We start from the raw sequence: 16,830 nt of genomic DNA, 5'->3' as shown, positions 1-16,830 counted from the left end.
ACAAAATAATGTTTAACAAAAGAAAAAAAAACAATGTCTATGTACAATTTTTTATAAACAATAAAGATAGCTTTTTGAACATTTTCTGATAGTGAATGTTTTGATTGTCTATATTTCTGGATATACATTATAAGTTTTGTAGGTTTTTATTCACAAAAAGGTATTTTTCTTTATCACCAAAGGACTTAAATGTATTCTCAAAACCACAACTGCTATACCTTTTCCTTGTCTAACTCCAAAAACAAAAAAATGTGTTAAGTGCTTGCGTACACACACAATTCCGATACCAGTTATCAATAAAAGGTCACATTTTTCGAGATGGGTGGTAAAATAAAAAATAGCCTACTTTTAAGTCGATGGCCTTTACATTCGGACAGTTTGTCTGAGTCTTTGTACAAAAAGGACAGGCAAAATAAATTATCACTGCACTGCTAACGCTAGAAGAGCCGACAAAGGATCTACTGCATTTTACTGCACATTGCATTTTCCAAAGAGAAACTAGCTCTCCACAGACATGTGGCTACAGCCATCCCTATACCATCGAGGCTAAACAGAGACACTTTACTGTTTTTTTCCTTTTCGTTTTGTTGTAAAAAGGGAAGATGAGTCTTTTACACATGACTTAAGAGTTTAACACAAAAAGAAAATGCAACATTGAGTAATAATACCAATGATATTCAGTGAAGCAGTTTCTTCAGTGGGAAGAGAAGACGGCGGTCATGCGTGGGTAAGCGGCCTCTTGGTATCTGGGTGTAAATTCTTTCTAAAATGGAAGATCTAAAATAAATCAAAAAACAAAACAAAACTATGTTCAATCAGGGAGAGACAAAATAAATCTGTACATATCTACAAATTATTGCCTTTTGACAAAATAATGAAATTACAAGCTTTGTTTTTCAGCACTGATTCACAAGTGTTAAGAGGTCAGGTAATAGACTTTAAAGGCTATTTGCTAATCAATTTACAAGAAACACAGAAGTGAATATCTCCTATGATGCCGGACATTGAGTTTTACTAATTTCGACTTCACAAACTAATGATGGTTCATATAGGCAAGAATCCTGTCTGTACACACAAAATTGTGGATTAAACTGCAGATTTATGGACATGAAGAAACATTCAGCACAATGTACCCCTGAAACAAACTACTTATATCACAATGCATAGATAAATTAACACTACTACTGCATCCATTCAACTGACAAAACAACTTCACCTTACAACTGCTTGATTCAGTCTATGAGAAAATAGCTTAATTTCTGCTACAAGATGCCGACTGGACACAAAAGTAAAAAACAAACAGACAATGCAAAAGCATACTCTAACAGTGCAGAGATTCAAAAACCCAAGAGTGGCTTATAATGAAGAAATAATACTGATAGCAGGTAAATGCAAACTACCAAAGTGGTTTATAACTGGTGCTACTTACAAAAGAAAAAATATTAGAACTGTAAATGATAAAAAACAAAAAAATTATTGACTTTGGATTACCATTGCGCCTTATTTTTTCTGTCAAATTAAAGCTAGAAATATTAACTAGGAGCACCATAATGCTTTCTGGTAACTTCTATTTTTATATTGCAGCTGCACCTTACTATAAAAAAAAAAAAGAGTCCTGTAATGTTACTGTAAACAAGTGCTGTACAGCCACCCAGGTTAGTGAATATATGGAATTAATACATTTCTTAAATAAATCAAAGATCAATTGAAGGAGAGAATAAAAGTGAAATTGGGATTCCTAGGACACGATTCCTTTTGGCAACTTTGGATTGTTAAAGTGAAATGACAAACAAACTATGAAACAAGCTTCCACAGGAGAGGAGAACAAAATCGTAAAAAGTAACAGACCACTCAGACAGGAGACCGTAGCAACTTAAGTGCTTCTTCCTGTGACCGTCTAGGTCTCCTTGCTAAGCTCAGGTTGCCTTTCACTTAAAGCCAGGCTAACCGTGAAAGGTGAAACAAACCAAACAATACAAATTAATCCAACCGGGCTTCAATTAGAGAACCTGTAAACCAAAACACTGAATTAACAAATGTACCGCTTCAAAAGAAACTAATAAGCGTATGCAACTGAAAACGATTAATATAGGCAGAAACATAGGCTGTTTTTGGCAGCTGAATACAATGGCAGGATTACGTGTGGATGTGTGAGGGGAAGGAGGAAGATACACAACGCTCCTCAAACTGCAGCCTCTGGGGCCCAATGTACATGGACGTTCACACACAAACACACGCACACGCGCACACACACACACACACACGCACACGCACACACCTCAGGTCCACCAAAACACAAATAAAATAAATGGCTATATAAACTCTTGAGAGAAAATCAAGATTTTAGTACTATATGATAGACATCACTGATGTCATATTACACAAAAAGAACAAACAAAGTATATTCATGTACATATATATAGATATATGTATATATATTTATATAATAGAATTTAAACAAATCCGAGTCTCCAGTGAGTCGAGTCTTATGTACAAGTGAGAGGTTGGTTTTTAAAAGGGATGGAGGGGGGGGGGTGGGGTGGGGGGCGTGGCCGAGGAAGTGTCACTCTGACTGCAGTGCGGCGCTGTGCTGTGTGTGGTGCCGCGCGTGCGCCCCCAGAAAGCCGTTGGGCTCGCCGCTGCCGGCCAAGCTCCCAAAGTCTGTGACGGAGACCGCCATCTTGGCGCCCGTGATTCGGCGGTGGTGCGTCGTGGTGCGCCGCGCCTCAAAGTCCACGCCGAGGTTACCCACCGAGACGTCGCCGATGTAGGAGTCGGGCAACGCCATCTTGAGTCTCTTGGAGGGCCGCTCGCAGTCCTTGCCCCCGCACACCCCGCCCAGGTGGTCCGAGTGGTAGAAGCCGGCGTCCAGCATGTCCAGGCAGCCGGGGTCGCCGCCACCGCCGCCGCCGCTGGCAGAGAACCCCATGGGCTCGTCGTGGCTCAGGGAGCCCCGGTGGAGGCCCTCCAGGGGGGGCAGGCCGTAGGAGTCCATGCAGCCCACGCCCTCCGCGGGGCTGCACACCGTGGCCACGCTGTTGCTCAACGCTGCAAAGCACGCAACTCGAGGTCAACACAGGGGCGCCGGCTGGCTGGATTACTAGTTCAATAATATCTATAGCAAGTCAATTATATAAATATGAGGTTGACTTTTGTATTATACATGTAAAAAACAATGGGACTGTATAATCAGTCCTTTCGACAAGCAGGTGAAAAAATGAATAGTAAAACCATAAAAAAATATTTGAAGTAGTAAAAATGTACCTAGAATTAGATTGCTATGAACAAAAAGTAAATCTATCTTGATCAATCCATCCATCCATCGCCACAAACCAAATGAACTCCCACTTTAGCTTTTCCTAAACCTGCTTGTGGCCCCAGTGTGTGAGTGTGTGTGTGTGTGTGGGGGGGGGGGTCCACTCACCGGTGAGGTCGCTGGCGGTGATGGAGTTCAGCAGGCTGAGCTGCTGGTCGGTGGCCTGCTCCATCCTTCCCCCGCCTCCACCACCCCCAGACGCCACGGAGGAGGAGCTCTCCACGGCCAGGCCCTCCGCCTCGTCCACCAGCCTGTCCATCAGGTCCCTGGAAGATAAGACACACAGACACAGGTCAGGACCGGTCCACTGGGAGTCAAGCCTTCAAGAATAAAAAGGGGCCGTTCAGATGGTACGATGGAGATGCATTCTCCAACACAGGGAAGGGTGCAATAGCGACTCTGCCACCACTAAGAATTCACAAACCTTCTGCTTCCGCCCCACATGGGGGAACAATGTGTTTTCTGGTGGCGCAAGGAAAGTGGGTGCTGGGATGATATTCGAGGCGTTGAGATCTTTGGGGTGGCGCTATAACGCCAAATAACAGCATAAGATTTGATTTTGTTTGATTTTTGTATCCCCCTTTGAAATCCATCCAACATAAATGTGTGGGAGGCCAAATAACCTCTACAGACCCTCCCATATAGTCGGCTGTGGGCAATATTCAAAATAAATACATTTAATTAATTCTGTTACGTTCTGAATATTCCAGTTGGATCTTAACATTCAATGAATGCCTGCTAGACCATCAAAGTACACCTAACCAATATCTATAAAAAAAATTCTGGAAATAGTCACATCTCTGGCTGAAAAACAGTCTAACTTTTGTAACGTGAACTTTGAGAGGCTTCCCTCAGGCTTTGTTACTTACGTTACACCAGGATAGCTGTTATACTTTTTCTTCCCGAATCGATTCTGCTGCACAAAAAAGTCAAACCGCTCCGACTTCTTCCACATGTAGTAGAACGCCACACACTGTGCTACCGTCCGCGTCGGCACCTGGGAAAACCAGAGCAAAAGAGAATTTAGAAAACATGTTCAATCACAGTGTTGATGAATTCACTTAGGGATAGCTGTGGCGGGCAACGGAGCAAAAGGTCACCTTGTGTTTCTGTATGAGGTGAAAGTTCTTGTCGTACATCTGTAGAGCGTGTTCAAAACTTCGGCACTCCTCTTCTGTCCAGGGAGGGGATTCTTCTACAATGAAATGCAGAGACGTGATATAAGCTTATCGGATATGTTGAGAGTATTGATGTGATTTACAAATGACTTGACCAAGGACACTATCACTAACGATAATAAGATAATAATAATAATAATAATAATAATAATAATATGAAAATCTTGATTTTATTTCTGCATTCCATGAGCCATTTATTAATGTATCCATTTAATGTAAAGCTTTATAACAAATATAATACATCTTTACAAGTGAATTGACTTATCATTTGACTTGTTATTTGATCATAAGTTCAAGGCAATAATAAGGTCTCTAAAGCTTACCCATTGTGGACTTAACGTGACTGCAATGTCGTTCTAGTGCTTCATGGGGGTTAAAGTTGCAGTTTAAAAGTTCAAATAACGCCTGTAGGGAGAAGAGAATTCACAATAAAACATTACACACAGCATTATAAAAGCCATTTGAGAATTGGTTGACTGAGTGTGTCCACGGCAATACTCTTTCTTTTTGTTTAAAAGACGAATGAGAGGCTGACCTTCTCGTCGTCCCGGACCGACGGCCCTGGTTTGTCACATCCCTCGGCAAGCCGTGACGAGACGTCCACCAGAAACGTCCTGACCTTGTTCTCTGCCAACATGTTTGGGCTCCAGAGCAGCTCGTCGTCGTCTTCATAAACTGTACAGACAACTTCGGCAATGAGATTCAGCCTTGTTCGCCCTGTGTGTTCTTTACAGGCAACACCAAACAAAACTCTTCCTTTCACCTCGGGACCAAAATTTGCAACAACAAATAATATTGGTAGCCGGCCATTTAAAAAGCATCAACATTCTCCCCTCCTTTCCCTTTACGTTTAGTCCATCCCCAACAGCCTGTTTTCAACATGGAAGATGCCAATCTTTTGTTTTAGTCTCAACTGTTAAGGGAAGATGACATTTGACAGGAATGGGTTCAAGTTGTAGTACAGTGGTTTAATAGTGCAACGTGATGGATTACCTTTCTCTCCATCTTCATAGTGACAGATACAGGCTGGGACATCAGCTTGGTACTGACTCCCCACCATGATTTCCTATTATTAAAAGCATAATTATATTTAATAATATTATTACAAATATGAATGTATAATTATGAATCTGTTTTTTTTACAGCCAACAAGATCAAAGGCTATATACGCAAGAGGTTTACATGCAACATTTCTCTTTTTCACAAAGGCAGAAATCATGTTTACCTTTCTCGAGTCCTCTGGACTAGGGCCGTCTTCATCACACTCAGATTCCTTATCGCCGTCCATCGCATTCGCTGAAAAAGACAATAAACAACTTGTCACTTACAATAGCTTTCATAAAGCACACACAGAGCAACTACTGGAGTGACAGCTATATCATGCCGGATAATAAATAGACCCTTATTTTGAAAATCCCATGTGAGGATCAAATACTAGTTAACTTACATCGGAGGGTTCTGGGGAAGAAGTCTGTGGCCTCATGGGATGTGACTGAAGGAGTAAGATCATCGGCTGAAGACTGGGTCTCCTCCTCATAATCACCCGACAGCAGGTCTTTAGCGATCTCCTCCTGAACACACATAGACACAGAAGTCATTTATTAGTGTGAGTATTTCATCTATTGCTACAGTTTTATTGAATAGACTGGACAGGATTGTAAAGCAGTTATTGTTGAATAGTATACAGCCAGTTACCTTATCGAGCGTCATATCTGGCAGCTCGTCTGTCAGGTCACCAGAGGAGCTGTCTATACTGGAGCCTGCTGACCCCTCATAGCGGTAGATGGCCAGCAGCTCCTCCAAAGGCATGTTACCCTCCTGTTTAACATGGGAATGTAAACACAACATATTTAAAAAGGCTTACATTTACTGTTCTAATCTCTATGAAGAGACGCACTTAAACACCAACTTTATAACTTTATTTAAGAGATAATATGTTTAGCTTTTTGGTCTTCGTCATCTTGAACAAGCTATGCTACTTGTTGCCATTATCCATACATATAGACACGGCAGCGTTTATCATTTTCCCAAAGAGCCAAACAAATCCATGTGGAAATCACAAAATGCATACACCCCATTCCCAGTCACGTCATTCTTTTTGCATACATACCTTCTCCAAATCTGCAATTTCAGAATTGAAGTTCCGCTCTCCTTCCAACGACTCTTCCTCCTCTAAGGTCCTCTCATCATCGTACTCATGAACTAACATCTCTGCCGTAGGGTCAAAGTCATGGTCTTCTGATGATAAAGAGCCAACTGAGGAGACAAATCATAGGCATCTTATTTCTCTTCACCAATGGTCACCTCAAGAAATATATTTTACAGGTCACAATTGTCTGATATTATCTTGCAGCAAATACCACCAGTAGTAATTACATGTGCCAACATAAATCCACGGTCTGCAAAGTGTCAATTTAGGACTAAGTTGAATGCATGTTGGAGCATAGCCTGATCGATTGTGTAGACGGAGTTTCATGCAAAAACACAAGCGTGAAAGTATGGTTTTTGCAATACAACCCAAACCCGTGCCGTTTGGCTCCATTTTCAAAACGTTTTCTTACCTGGACTCGAACTCCCAAAGGAAGCCTGCAGAAAAGGGAGCCATAACACAGTTAGGACTTGGGTTGATAACATTGGGCACAGTTCTTTCAGAGAATTCGGTATAGTATATCGGTATAGTTAGTGGTTCGTATTACGTTCAGCGACTATAGCTCGACACTGAAAAACTGATTTTACCGCTAACGTTACCTGGAATAGGTAGCCATCGTTAGCCATACCGCTAGATACACACCCGGCTTAACATTGCAATAAAAGCTGCGACATGGTTAAAAGTGATTTCTGCGACAGCATGTGGAGGAGGTTAGATGTTCGACAAAATATACAAATGATTAAGATTCGGTTTTCAACCATAAGCTAGCGACCAGGCTAATATGACCATAGTAGCGCTATGCCTCGAAAAATGTAAACACTAAATGTATTTTACGCGCTTCTTTGATCGCTTGTGTTATTCAAGGTTTAGAATTATATTTTGATACGTTTAAAACAGACAGAAAAATACACAATTCCATTCATTAGAAACACGACAATATTGCCTTTACCAGCGGGCTAACATTAAATTGACGTATCAATTTCCACGGTCGCTGTACCAGCTGAGAGCGGAGGCGCAGCGGCCTGGTAGTAGTGGATCAATCTATATATTCAATCGTATTTTAGACCCACAAACACCACCATTTTTATACAAAATATTCTATATAGCAAGAAAAATACATTAATCATCCAGTCGATGCAATACAAGTCCAAAATCTAACATGTAAATTTAAAAAATATCGATTTAAAATACACTGCTTCTCCCCTGTTTTCCCTCTTACCTCCGCCATATTGGTACCTTTAGCTAATGGGCTCGTTCCAGCCCAGTACCCGGATAACCGCTCTCAGCCAATCACAGCTCCAGGTACCACTCTCAGCCAATCACAGCTCCAGGTAACATTACGAGTCGTGAGGCCTTTCAAATTGTAAATGTATAGATCTAACCAATAATAATTCAATATTTTCTTATTTTCTAACATATTTTAGACTGATTGTCATGAAACAAATAGGCTGTATAGCGAAGGTATTGCCTTTATGTAATCTAGCACGTCTTTTTTCAGCACAAGTTGCTTTTTTAATTGCAAACTCATTGATGTATACATTTTTGTCTTCTTAACATGTTCTTATATGTAAATTTTTTTCTTCTTAACATGTTCTTCAGCTTTTCGTCACGCTTACTTTAGAATATGTTATCCTCTTTGAGTCTAGTTAATTAAACAAATCCGATTGGTTCAGCAATTTCAGGAACCACTGTGCAAGGTTTTAAAAGGTAGGTCTTGGCCTACCTTTTAAATCCTTGCACAGTGGTTCCTGAAATTGCAGAATAGGCTTCATTTTTTTTAAAACACCCAAGAGAATGACCAATAGGGGGCAAACAACGCCCCTGTATTACACTCTCCAATTTACCCTAACTCTCCAAATTGTTATACAAGTACAACACTAAGTTGGACTAATAACAATGTAATCAATATCTCACCCAAACTACCCCACTTCCTGCCTATTCCCACAACATTCACTATTATTAATAATAAAAGTCATTGGTTAGAGTTGGCCTATTGTATTTAATCAGTAGTACATATAATATTTTACATTTTTTATATTATTTATACACGTATGTGTATATGTGCATGTACACGTATGCCTATATTTATGTATATATTATTATCCATTTATCTAGCTTTCTTCTTTGTAAAAAAGTTTTTTCCTGAACATGTCTTAAAATGTGAAAACTAATAAACAGAGTAAGAAATTCAACTTAAAATATACCTTCCCCTTTTTTTCATTTAGTTATTTGGACAAATAACGATCTGCTGGAAGAATTTTGCCGAATAGAAAAGGGCTCAGGTTGACAATCCATGACGTGTATCATGAATATGGGCGAAATAGAGAGGAAGAATTTAATGTTGGATTACAATGAAATGAATGTGCCTCTCTTCACAAGCCTACACCCACCCTATGCTTCTCTGGTCTCTGCCAACCGGAAGTTCAATTTGATGAGTAAGAAAGAAGTAAAGTAAGTAAGAAACAGCCAACAGAGACCATCAACAACAACAATGTGAAGGTGTGAGGTTCATTAAGTAGGCTACTATTCACCTTCAAACGCTAGGGTGTCCAATCCTCATTTGGCACACAAAGATATTTCCCACGTAAAGATATGAACTTGTCGAAATGTTTATTGAAGGGACTGAGTTTTGTCAGTTTGGTTCTTTTGGCACTATAATTGCAGTAGATATACTTTTAGATGATTTATTGATATTATTTCATGTTTGTAATGAGGATATGACGCATCAAAATGACAGTGTAGCATGAGCAATAGGTATTTTTCAGTAAATGTGTTTCTTTCGGGAAAGGAGAAAAAAATATTGTTTATCATTGTCACTCGCTTTGAAACAACACCGGAAATGTGTGTTTATAGTTTTGTTCTTTTTACCGGATAATGCGTGGGCAACATCATCGCTGTATTTATATTTCTCTGCTTAAAGTTTGGGTTGTTACTTAAACACTTTTGAGAAACTGGATTTGGGACAATAATGCATTTGAGGTGGTTTTGCTTACATCTCTATGTTTCCTCCTCAACTCATCCAATGGCTGGCTGACCAAACAAAACCTTGAAAATGTAAAAATAGAAAAGGATATCATTTAAATGTAACAAAATAAACCTTAGATCTTGCATATAGAAATCTATTCACTTTAATAACTTGTGTATGTGATTTGACAACATAATTGGGCATTTGTATGTGTGTATTCAATCCAATACAAATGAAAATGCTGGACGCCACCAGGTGGCGATGTGTGATTGCAATCCCTGATCCCACAGCAGATGACTGATATCATTCTGCATTTGTATTCTGCAATGGTTACATTCACCTCCCACAAAACTAAGACTTGTGCTGATAATGAAAGTCAAAAAGTGTGTGTGTGTGTGTGTGTGTGTGTGTGTGTGTGTGTGTGTGTGTGTGTGTGTGTGTGTGTGTGTGTGTGTGTGTGTGTGTGTGTGTGTGTGCCTGTGTGTGTCAATTGCTGAATCACTTGAATTGAATCCCCCAAAATGCAGATCGAAAAGCATTCTATAAATTTTTGTTTTCTATACGGATTGGGTATAAGACTTATTAAGAGCTTTCTGACCCTTTCAAGAAAAAACTAATGTACATAGCTATACCAATGATATCATGAGCCATGGTCATGGAATAGTATAGCTTTGATGTTACATATTGGAAAATACTGAATGAGAGTCCACAGGAACAGAACAGACATTCGCCTCTTGTGTATTTCCAGGTATTCTTGGCTATACTTGGCTCTACCTAGTGACCATTTAAATCCCACAATATCATATTTGAGATCATAATTTCAAATAAAACATTTTTTTGTTTCCAATGTATTCTGTATAGCTAGGTTTACCGAGTTCCTAAAGCAGTCCAAAAAGTGAGCAAAACACATGGGCCAGCCTGTTCAAGTGAGAGTGAAATCGAAATCATGGTCCTCTTCAATGCTGCATCTAAAAAGCTCACCCAGCACTACCGATGCAGGCATTACGTGTTAACAGAGGCTACTCTGTAGCCTGAGAGGGCCAGCTGTGGCTTGATATTCACTGGGCATGCTATTCGCCGAGAGTCAGCGGATTAGCCGTGTTCCCACTCACTTAGGACACACAGTGGGGCACCATCAGAGCTCAGTGGGCTTCACCTTTAGCATGGTGTAGCATAGAGTTCGTGTGTGTGTGTGTGTGTGTGTGTGTGTGTGTGTGTGTGTGTGTGCACTGCGTGTGCGCGCGCGTGTGTGTGTGTGTGTGTGTGTGTGTGTGTGTGTGTGTGTGAGAGAGACTTTGTGTATGTAGACAGACAACACACTAGCTGCTACTTTGTCCGTAATTAAACTGCTAGAGTGGAGAATAGTACAGCATGGCTCTACTTCAAGGAGCCCTAACAGTGAGTGGGCACAGCAGTGATGTTATTGATTGGGTTTTTGTCAGACCCAGTGTGCGCGTAGGTGTGGATGTATATTTCCGTCAACTTGCGTCATACTGTAGACGCACACCTCTAATGAAATCTTGTGAGCAGAGAGCACAGTCGGGATTTCCGTTCAGCCTAAAGGGTGTAACGTGGGCACGAGTTTTTCGTCTTCAACGTGTTGAACGAATAGACAATTAAATCCTCTAAACAAAATAAAGATTCCTCATAAAACTGTTTAACATTTAATATTTTCAAGGAAGACTTTGCTAGTAACACTGCAGACCAACTCTATGAAGCTGTTTTTCTGTGGTTGTTATAGTGAGCAGCAGACCAGTTTAATAAATGTGTGGGCAGTTGTTATGAATAAGAGGCTCTCCATGAGAAGACATGTGGGTGCAACTAATCTCCATAATGAGATGGCATCCTATCGGCAGCAGTGGAGAATTTGGAAGACAGGGGACAACGTTTACTGAAAAACAAAGCATTTACCAAAGAATCCCCTTTTCACAGAGACTCCAAACATGTTGACATATTCCTAACCCACAATGCAGTTGTAAGACGGCTGTACAAAACTGAACTTGGAGCTTTGAGCTCCATGACATTTCTGAACCTCCTGTGGATCACTTGGCCAGGTGGCTACATTAAACCAAGGGAGGATGAAGTTGACATTAAGGAGAAAATTTTTCTAGGCAGGCACAGGGCACATCAAAGCCATACACTGTCTCAAACTGAAAGTTGCTGGAGTTATGTCCTGGTTGTATTCATAACAAACAGCTGTAACATCTCAAGGAGAAAAATCTGAACACATAAAAAGGAGATATAACTATAATTTGTTGTGGTGAATCAATGTGAAAAGGAGGTAACTATATGCTTACAAACATGGTTAGGATATTAGCCTCTAGTTATCAATATTTAGATAGTGAAACCTGGTGCTTTGCGATACAGCATACTGTTCTCCATTACAGAATCGTACATTCATAATCTTTCTAAAACAAACAAACTGCTGTTTCAGAACAGCAGTCCCATTTCAGGAGCAGTGCCTTCCTTATTTATCATTTCACTCTCTCATTAGTATTCCCTTTGTATGCTTTGGCCTCAAGTTGAATGAGAAAACTATATAGTAACGCTTAGGTAAATCATTTAGTTATCTAGAACACAGATCAGGAACAAATAATATTATCTGCAGAGCTTGAGCATTTTCCAATGCAATTTTCCATGGAGCAGTGCAGGTCATTACAGTGGAGGTTATACAGTTAGTCAGGGACAATTACCCAGAGATATAAAATATGAAAGTCCTTACTCATCACTTTATAAATCCCTAACTTCCCTTCCCATTCCTACAATCTTTATCTTGCAATACGTGCACATTTCTGATGACAGCCAGCACAACTTTAATCCCAATCGCATATTCTAGAGAATCCAATCAGGTAGTGAGAGTGATGTGAATTTGATCTCTGTAGTGTTAAGGAAAATAATAAGGTTTCTACTTAAAAAGCTATTTACAACAACACCACGACAAGGTTTCCAATAAAATGCCCCTCTCGAAGAGATCAATTCCTTCTGGTTTTATTTTACCTGAACAGAGGAGAAACCCCAAGCTTTCTTTGACTTCAATCGTCAGATTTTCTTATTACCTGAGCAGGATTATGTAAATACTTGTCTGCATGGGGGTCGACATCGAAAGACGCAGGGGCCTCGTGACGCATGTGCTCTTTGATGCCTCAAACCTAACGAACAAAGAGGGAGCCTCCTGGAAACACTGCTAAGGAACACAACAGTATATTAACACCACAGCTCCCACTGAAAGCTGGTGTATTTGGGCATATGTGCAGGTCACCATTTTGTTTTTTTATTGGATTAAAGCTATTTCAAATTAGCATAACAAATTTAGAATTCAGTATATTTTATAAACAATAAAATACTTTGGTACAAGAAGCCAACCCGGGTCCTTCAAAAAGCATAGAATATCAGAAGGTTTAATGAAATAATGACTAATGCTAGATAGAATACCATGTACATTTTGTGGCTTTGAGGACAACATGCAAACAAGGGATGATACAAATGATGATAATACAATGTACCAACCACAAGGAAAAAGAGGTGAAGAGAATGACAGGGAGCAATGCTCTGTCCTCCCCTTTTGTAGTAGTAGTAGTAGTAGCAGCAGAAATAGTTGTAGTAGTAGTAGTAGTAGTAGTAATTATCTACAAACTTAACAATAAACCGGTTTCAACATCACCACACTGCATCCAGTGTTCGGAGAAGGTCAATAAAAGTAGTCTGTAGAATTGTCGTTGCTACATAGTGTTAGGAGTAATTATATTGGTAGTAGTGGCACATTGTGATTTGAAACCAGAACAGAGAGTCAACACCCTAAGCAATAGACAATCCTAGTAGTTGGTGCAGTAGTAGTAGTGTAGTACTAGGTGTACAAGTAATAGAAATAACATCATTAGCTCATACAGATAACCACCACTTTCTGCTAAGCAGAGACCCTCCCTCTAAATTTTCCAATCATGCCTCATGGCGTACTTCCCTGAACACCATTATCACAAGCTGGTGGGCGGCAATGGAAATGAAACATTATTTAAGGATATCCCTGGTGGAGCACAGTGTTATGGCATTACATCACTGCTCAGTATTCTCTGGCAGAGTAGCTCTGGCTAGTAATACAATTGCCATTGTTGGAGAATTCCCACGGTTTAGTCGCCGTTAAAGCATGCCGTGTAACATGAAAACACAGCATGTTGGTAGAGACCCCCAGATAACCAAGTGTTACTTTGAGATAATATGGGGGAGTATGCGAAGATGACTCATACACTATTTTGTGTGTGTGTGTGCGTGCATGTGCATGTGTGTGCATGTGCAGAGAGAGAGAGAGAGAGAGAGAGAGAGAGAGAGAGCGACACACATTTGCAATCCAAATAGATATTGTGGACAATACAGAGTGGGGTAAATATAGAGTTCCTCCAACATCCTAAAAACATGGAAGTAGTCTTCCTCCATCCTCCTTTCTATTTTTATCAAGCAGTGACGCTTGGCGAACGTGAGAATCCTTGTGTTTTTTCTATCTTATTTGTTTGGCTGCTCAAAACGCCCCTCAAACACCAAGGACTTGTCTACAGTCCGAGTACAGAGTACCATGGCTGTGCAGCCCAATTGAAGTTGAGCATACGTTGAAGTAGTTTTTTTACGAGTTTTATTTTTAAAAATGTTTGCAGATTAAGAATGCAGATTACATACACAAATAATACCAAACGACACGCGTAACATAAAGCCTGTACAATTTGACTAAAATCGAGTCTGATGGACAACTATTCACTGTGGTCTCCTGTAGGGGCTGCTGGGAGTGGAGACAGAACCCGCTCCAGCCCATCCATAGTGACCTCCTCTTGAATCTGTGCTGCGCCACATATCTCCCAGGTTCTTCCTGAACTCTTTCTCTCACAATAACAATACCTAATTATTATAATGTTAGTTATGACAAACATTTGTAAGGAATAAAACATGACAAGGTGTCCCGTTATTGGAGAATAATGAACTCTGGACACCACAGAGTGGTTCTTCTGTCTATACTAGTTACCCAAAGTGATTAGATATTAGTGACTTCAATCTATAACATAATTGCCTTTTTATTCGACTTTAGTCTGCTGAGACTGTAATACTCTTCTGGGGGCTTTGAGCATATTTCTTTTTGGTATTTTCAAGGAAACATCTGGTTCTTAGCCATTGTGCCAAATAATGCACACCCTTGGGAAGCAATGGACCCATCAGGATCAAGTATTTCCCAATGCTCTGGTATAATGAGCAATAACTTTTCCACTAAATGATATATGGTATGAGAAATGAGACATTATTCAATGCATTTCAATCTCTTTAGACTACAGCATTGTTAGAGAATGCCTTGGATTCTGCACAAAGGACCAAAGAGGAAAGTGTTCCAGTACGTGGTTCCTATCTCAATAATGCAATGTGCTTGGATCAGCCCCCTTACCCCTACCTCCATGACCTGGGTGGTGGCGGATTTTCACAGCATTGTTCCTACCTCCCATTCTACGCCATCTTGTTTCCTGTTCAGAACAGGAAGTCCTGCCTGCAGCTGTTCCCAGCTCTGTTAACTCTGAAAAGTGCATTTGTATTTATGTGAGTGTGTTATATTTGTTTAACACACACAAACATACACACTGGAGTGTGCACACCCACTCACACATGGATTGCACACACGCCAACACTCAAACATAGGCTCTCTCAAACACACACACGCACACATGCATACACACACACACACACACACACACACATACACACACACACACACACACCACCTTTCTCAAACACACACACACACACACACCCACACCCACCCCCCCCCCCCCCCCACACACACACACACACACACACACACACACACACACACACACACACACACACACACACACACACACACACACAACCACGTACACGTACATCCATACCCCCTTCCCACATACACACACACACACACATCCTTTTCCGTTTGGCTTCCACTCCTTGGTGCAGATTACCCCCAGGAGAAGGACGGCCAAGGGAGAAGCACGTATGCTCACCTACCCAGGATATGACATCTTCCTGGACACTTCCCCATGCTCAGGTCACTTTGAAGAACTGATGTTTCCAGTATGTTAATGGATACAGCATACAGGACTGGAATGGAATGATTTATAATGCTGTGAAGTGTTACTCAGGTACTATTAGACTTTAGAAAAGACAGACATTTTTACAGAAACATTAAACATGCACAAATCATGTGTAAGAAAAATTGGGGGAAATGATTGTGGAAGATACATTTACATCTCTTATTTATTTCGTTTTTTGTAATCACAAATAGATCATGGAGTGGAGCGGTATGTACAAATCTAGACCTCAGGGACGTGTGTGTGTGTGTGTGTGTGTGTGTGTGTGTGTGTGTGTGTGTGTGTGTGTGTGTGTGTGTGTGTGTGTGTGTGGTCTCCCAGTCAGTGAGGATCAGATCTATCCTCATTACGCTGACAGGGATAGATGGGTGGATGGATGCAGACACAGGCCTAAATGGATTCTGCTTATCACTATTTTCCTGTTTTGCAACCCCCTGGCTTTTCAAAGGCTGTCTAAACAGAATCCAATCACTACAATAGAAAAACACACAAGATAAAAAATCCCACCCACAGCCCACTATCTGAATATCTCACCTTTTTAAAGTTTCCGAACATATGGTGGAAAGTCTACCAACTCATACACTATACTTATAGTATATAAGTATATAAGTATATAAGTATAGTATATTAGAAGTTTGCATCCTAACATGACCTCCTAAAGCATAAACAGAACAGTTGATGTGTGTGGGGTGTGTTTGGATGATGGATGGTTCAAGCAGCCTCACCCGGCCCGAGTCATACTGATTGGATCAATGTGCACAAGTCAAACCAGCCATCACACACACACTCAGAGGGAGATCTCCTGCATGGCTACATGGAGCACAGGGTCATGCATCATTATCTGCAAACCACACAATAAACCGACTTTCAGGACCACCACCCTGTTTTCCAGGAAGATGCCAAGAAAATGCCACCTAGGTGGAGTGTAGCCACAGACATTGCTACAATTTCATGGTGATGATTTCTGTTATTTTTCAATATTTCATTTAGATAGTAGTGAAAATGCATCAAGTCCCTTAATATACAGTCCATTAAAATGCCTCAACAGTTGAATGAACTTATGTCCCACGATTCAACGTGTCTGCACTTAACACTGCGCTACACTTAAACATGCCTCTAGGGTTATC

The 16,830-nt window shown here is 40.6% G+C and overlaps 1 protein-coding gene across 2 annotated transcripts; it reads right to left on the bottom strand.

Moving 5' to 3' along the window:
- Positions 1 to 40: 40 nt before the first annotated feature.
- Positions 41 to 7,076, bottom strand: mier3b (mesoderm induction early response 1, family member 3 b). Of its 2 annotated transcripts, XM_084468256.1 has the most exons (13): positions 7,056 to 7,076; positions 6,605 to 6,750; positions 6,190 to 6,312; positions 5,942 to 6,065; positions 5,720 to 5,790; positions 5,488 to 5,560; positions 5,030 to 5,169; positions 4,818 to 4,899; positions 4,417 to 4,511; positions 4,186 to 4,313; positions 3,741 to 3,842; positions 3,425 to 3,582; positions 41 to 3,048 (listed from the first exon to the last, which is right to left on the bottom strand). In XM_084468256.1, exons 2-13 carry the CDS (start codon positions 6,701 to 6,703, stop codon positions 2,564 to 2,566), a joined length of 1,680 nt encoding a protein of 559 aa, XP_084324382.1. In that variant the 5' UTR covers positions 6,704 to 6,750; positions 7,056 to 7,076; the 3' UTR covers positions 41 to 2,563. The 2 variants fall into 2 exon arrangements, with proteins under 2 accessions (XP_084324382.1, XP_084324381.1); XM_084468255.1 differs by lacking the exon at positions 3,741 to 3,842.
- Positions 7,077 to 16,830: the final 9,754 nt, after the last annotated feature.

The sequence above is a fragment of the Micromesistius poutassou genome (assembly GCF_964030765.1).
Source record: "Micromesistius poutassou genome assembly, chromosome: 5".
In the NCBI taxonomy this organism is placed as follows: domain Eukaryota; kingdom Metazoa; phylum Chordata; class Actinopteri; order Gadiformes; family Gadidae; genus Micromesistius; species Micromesistius poutassou.
This window is presented reverse-complemented; position numbering and strand designations above follow the sequence as displayed.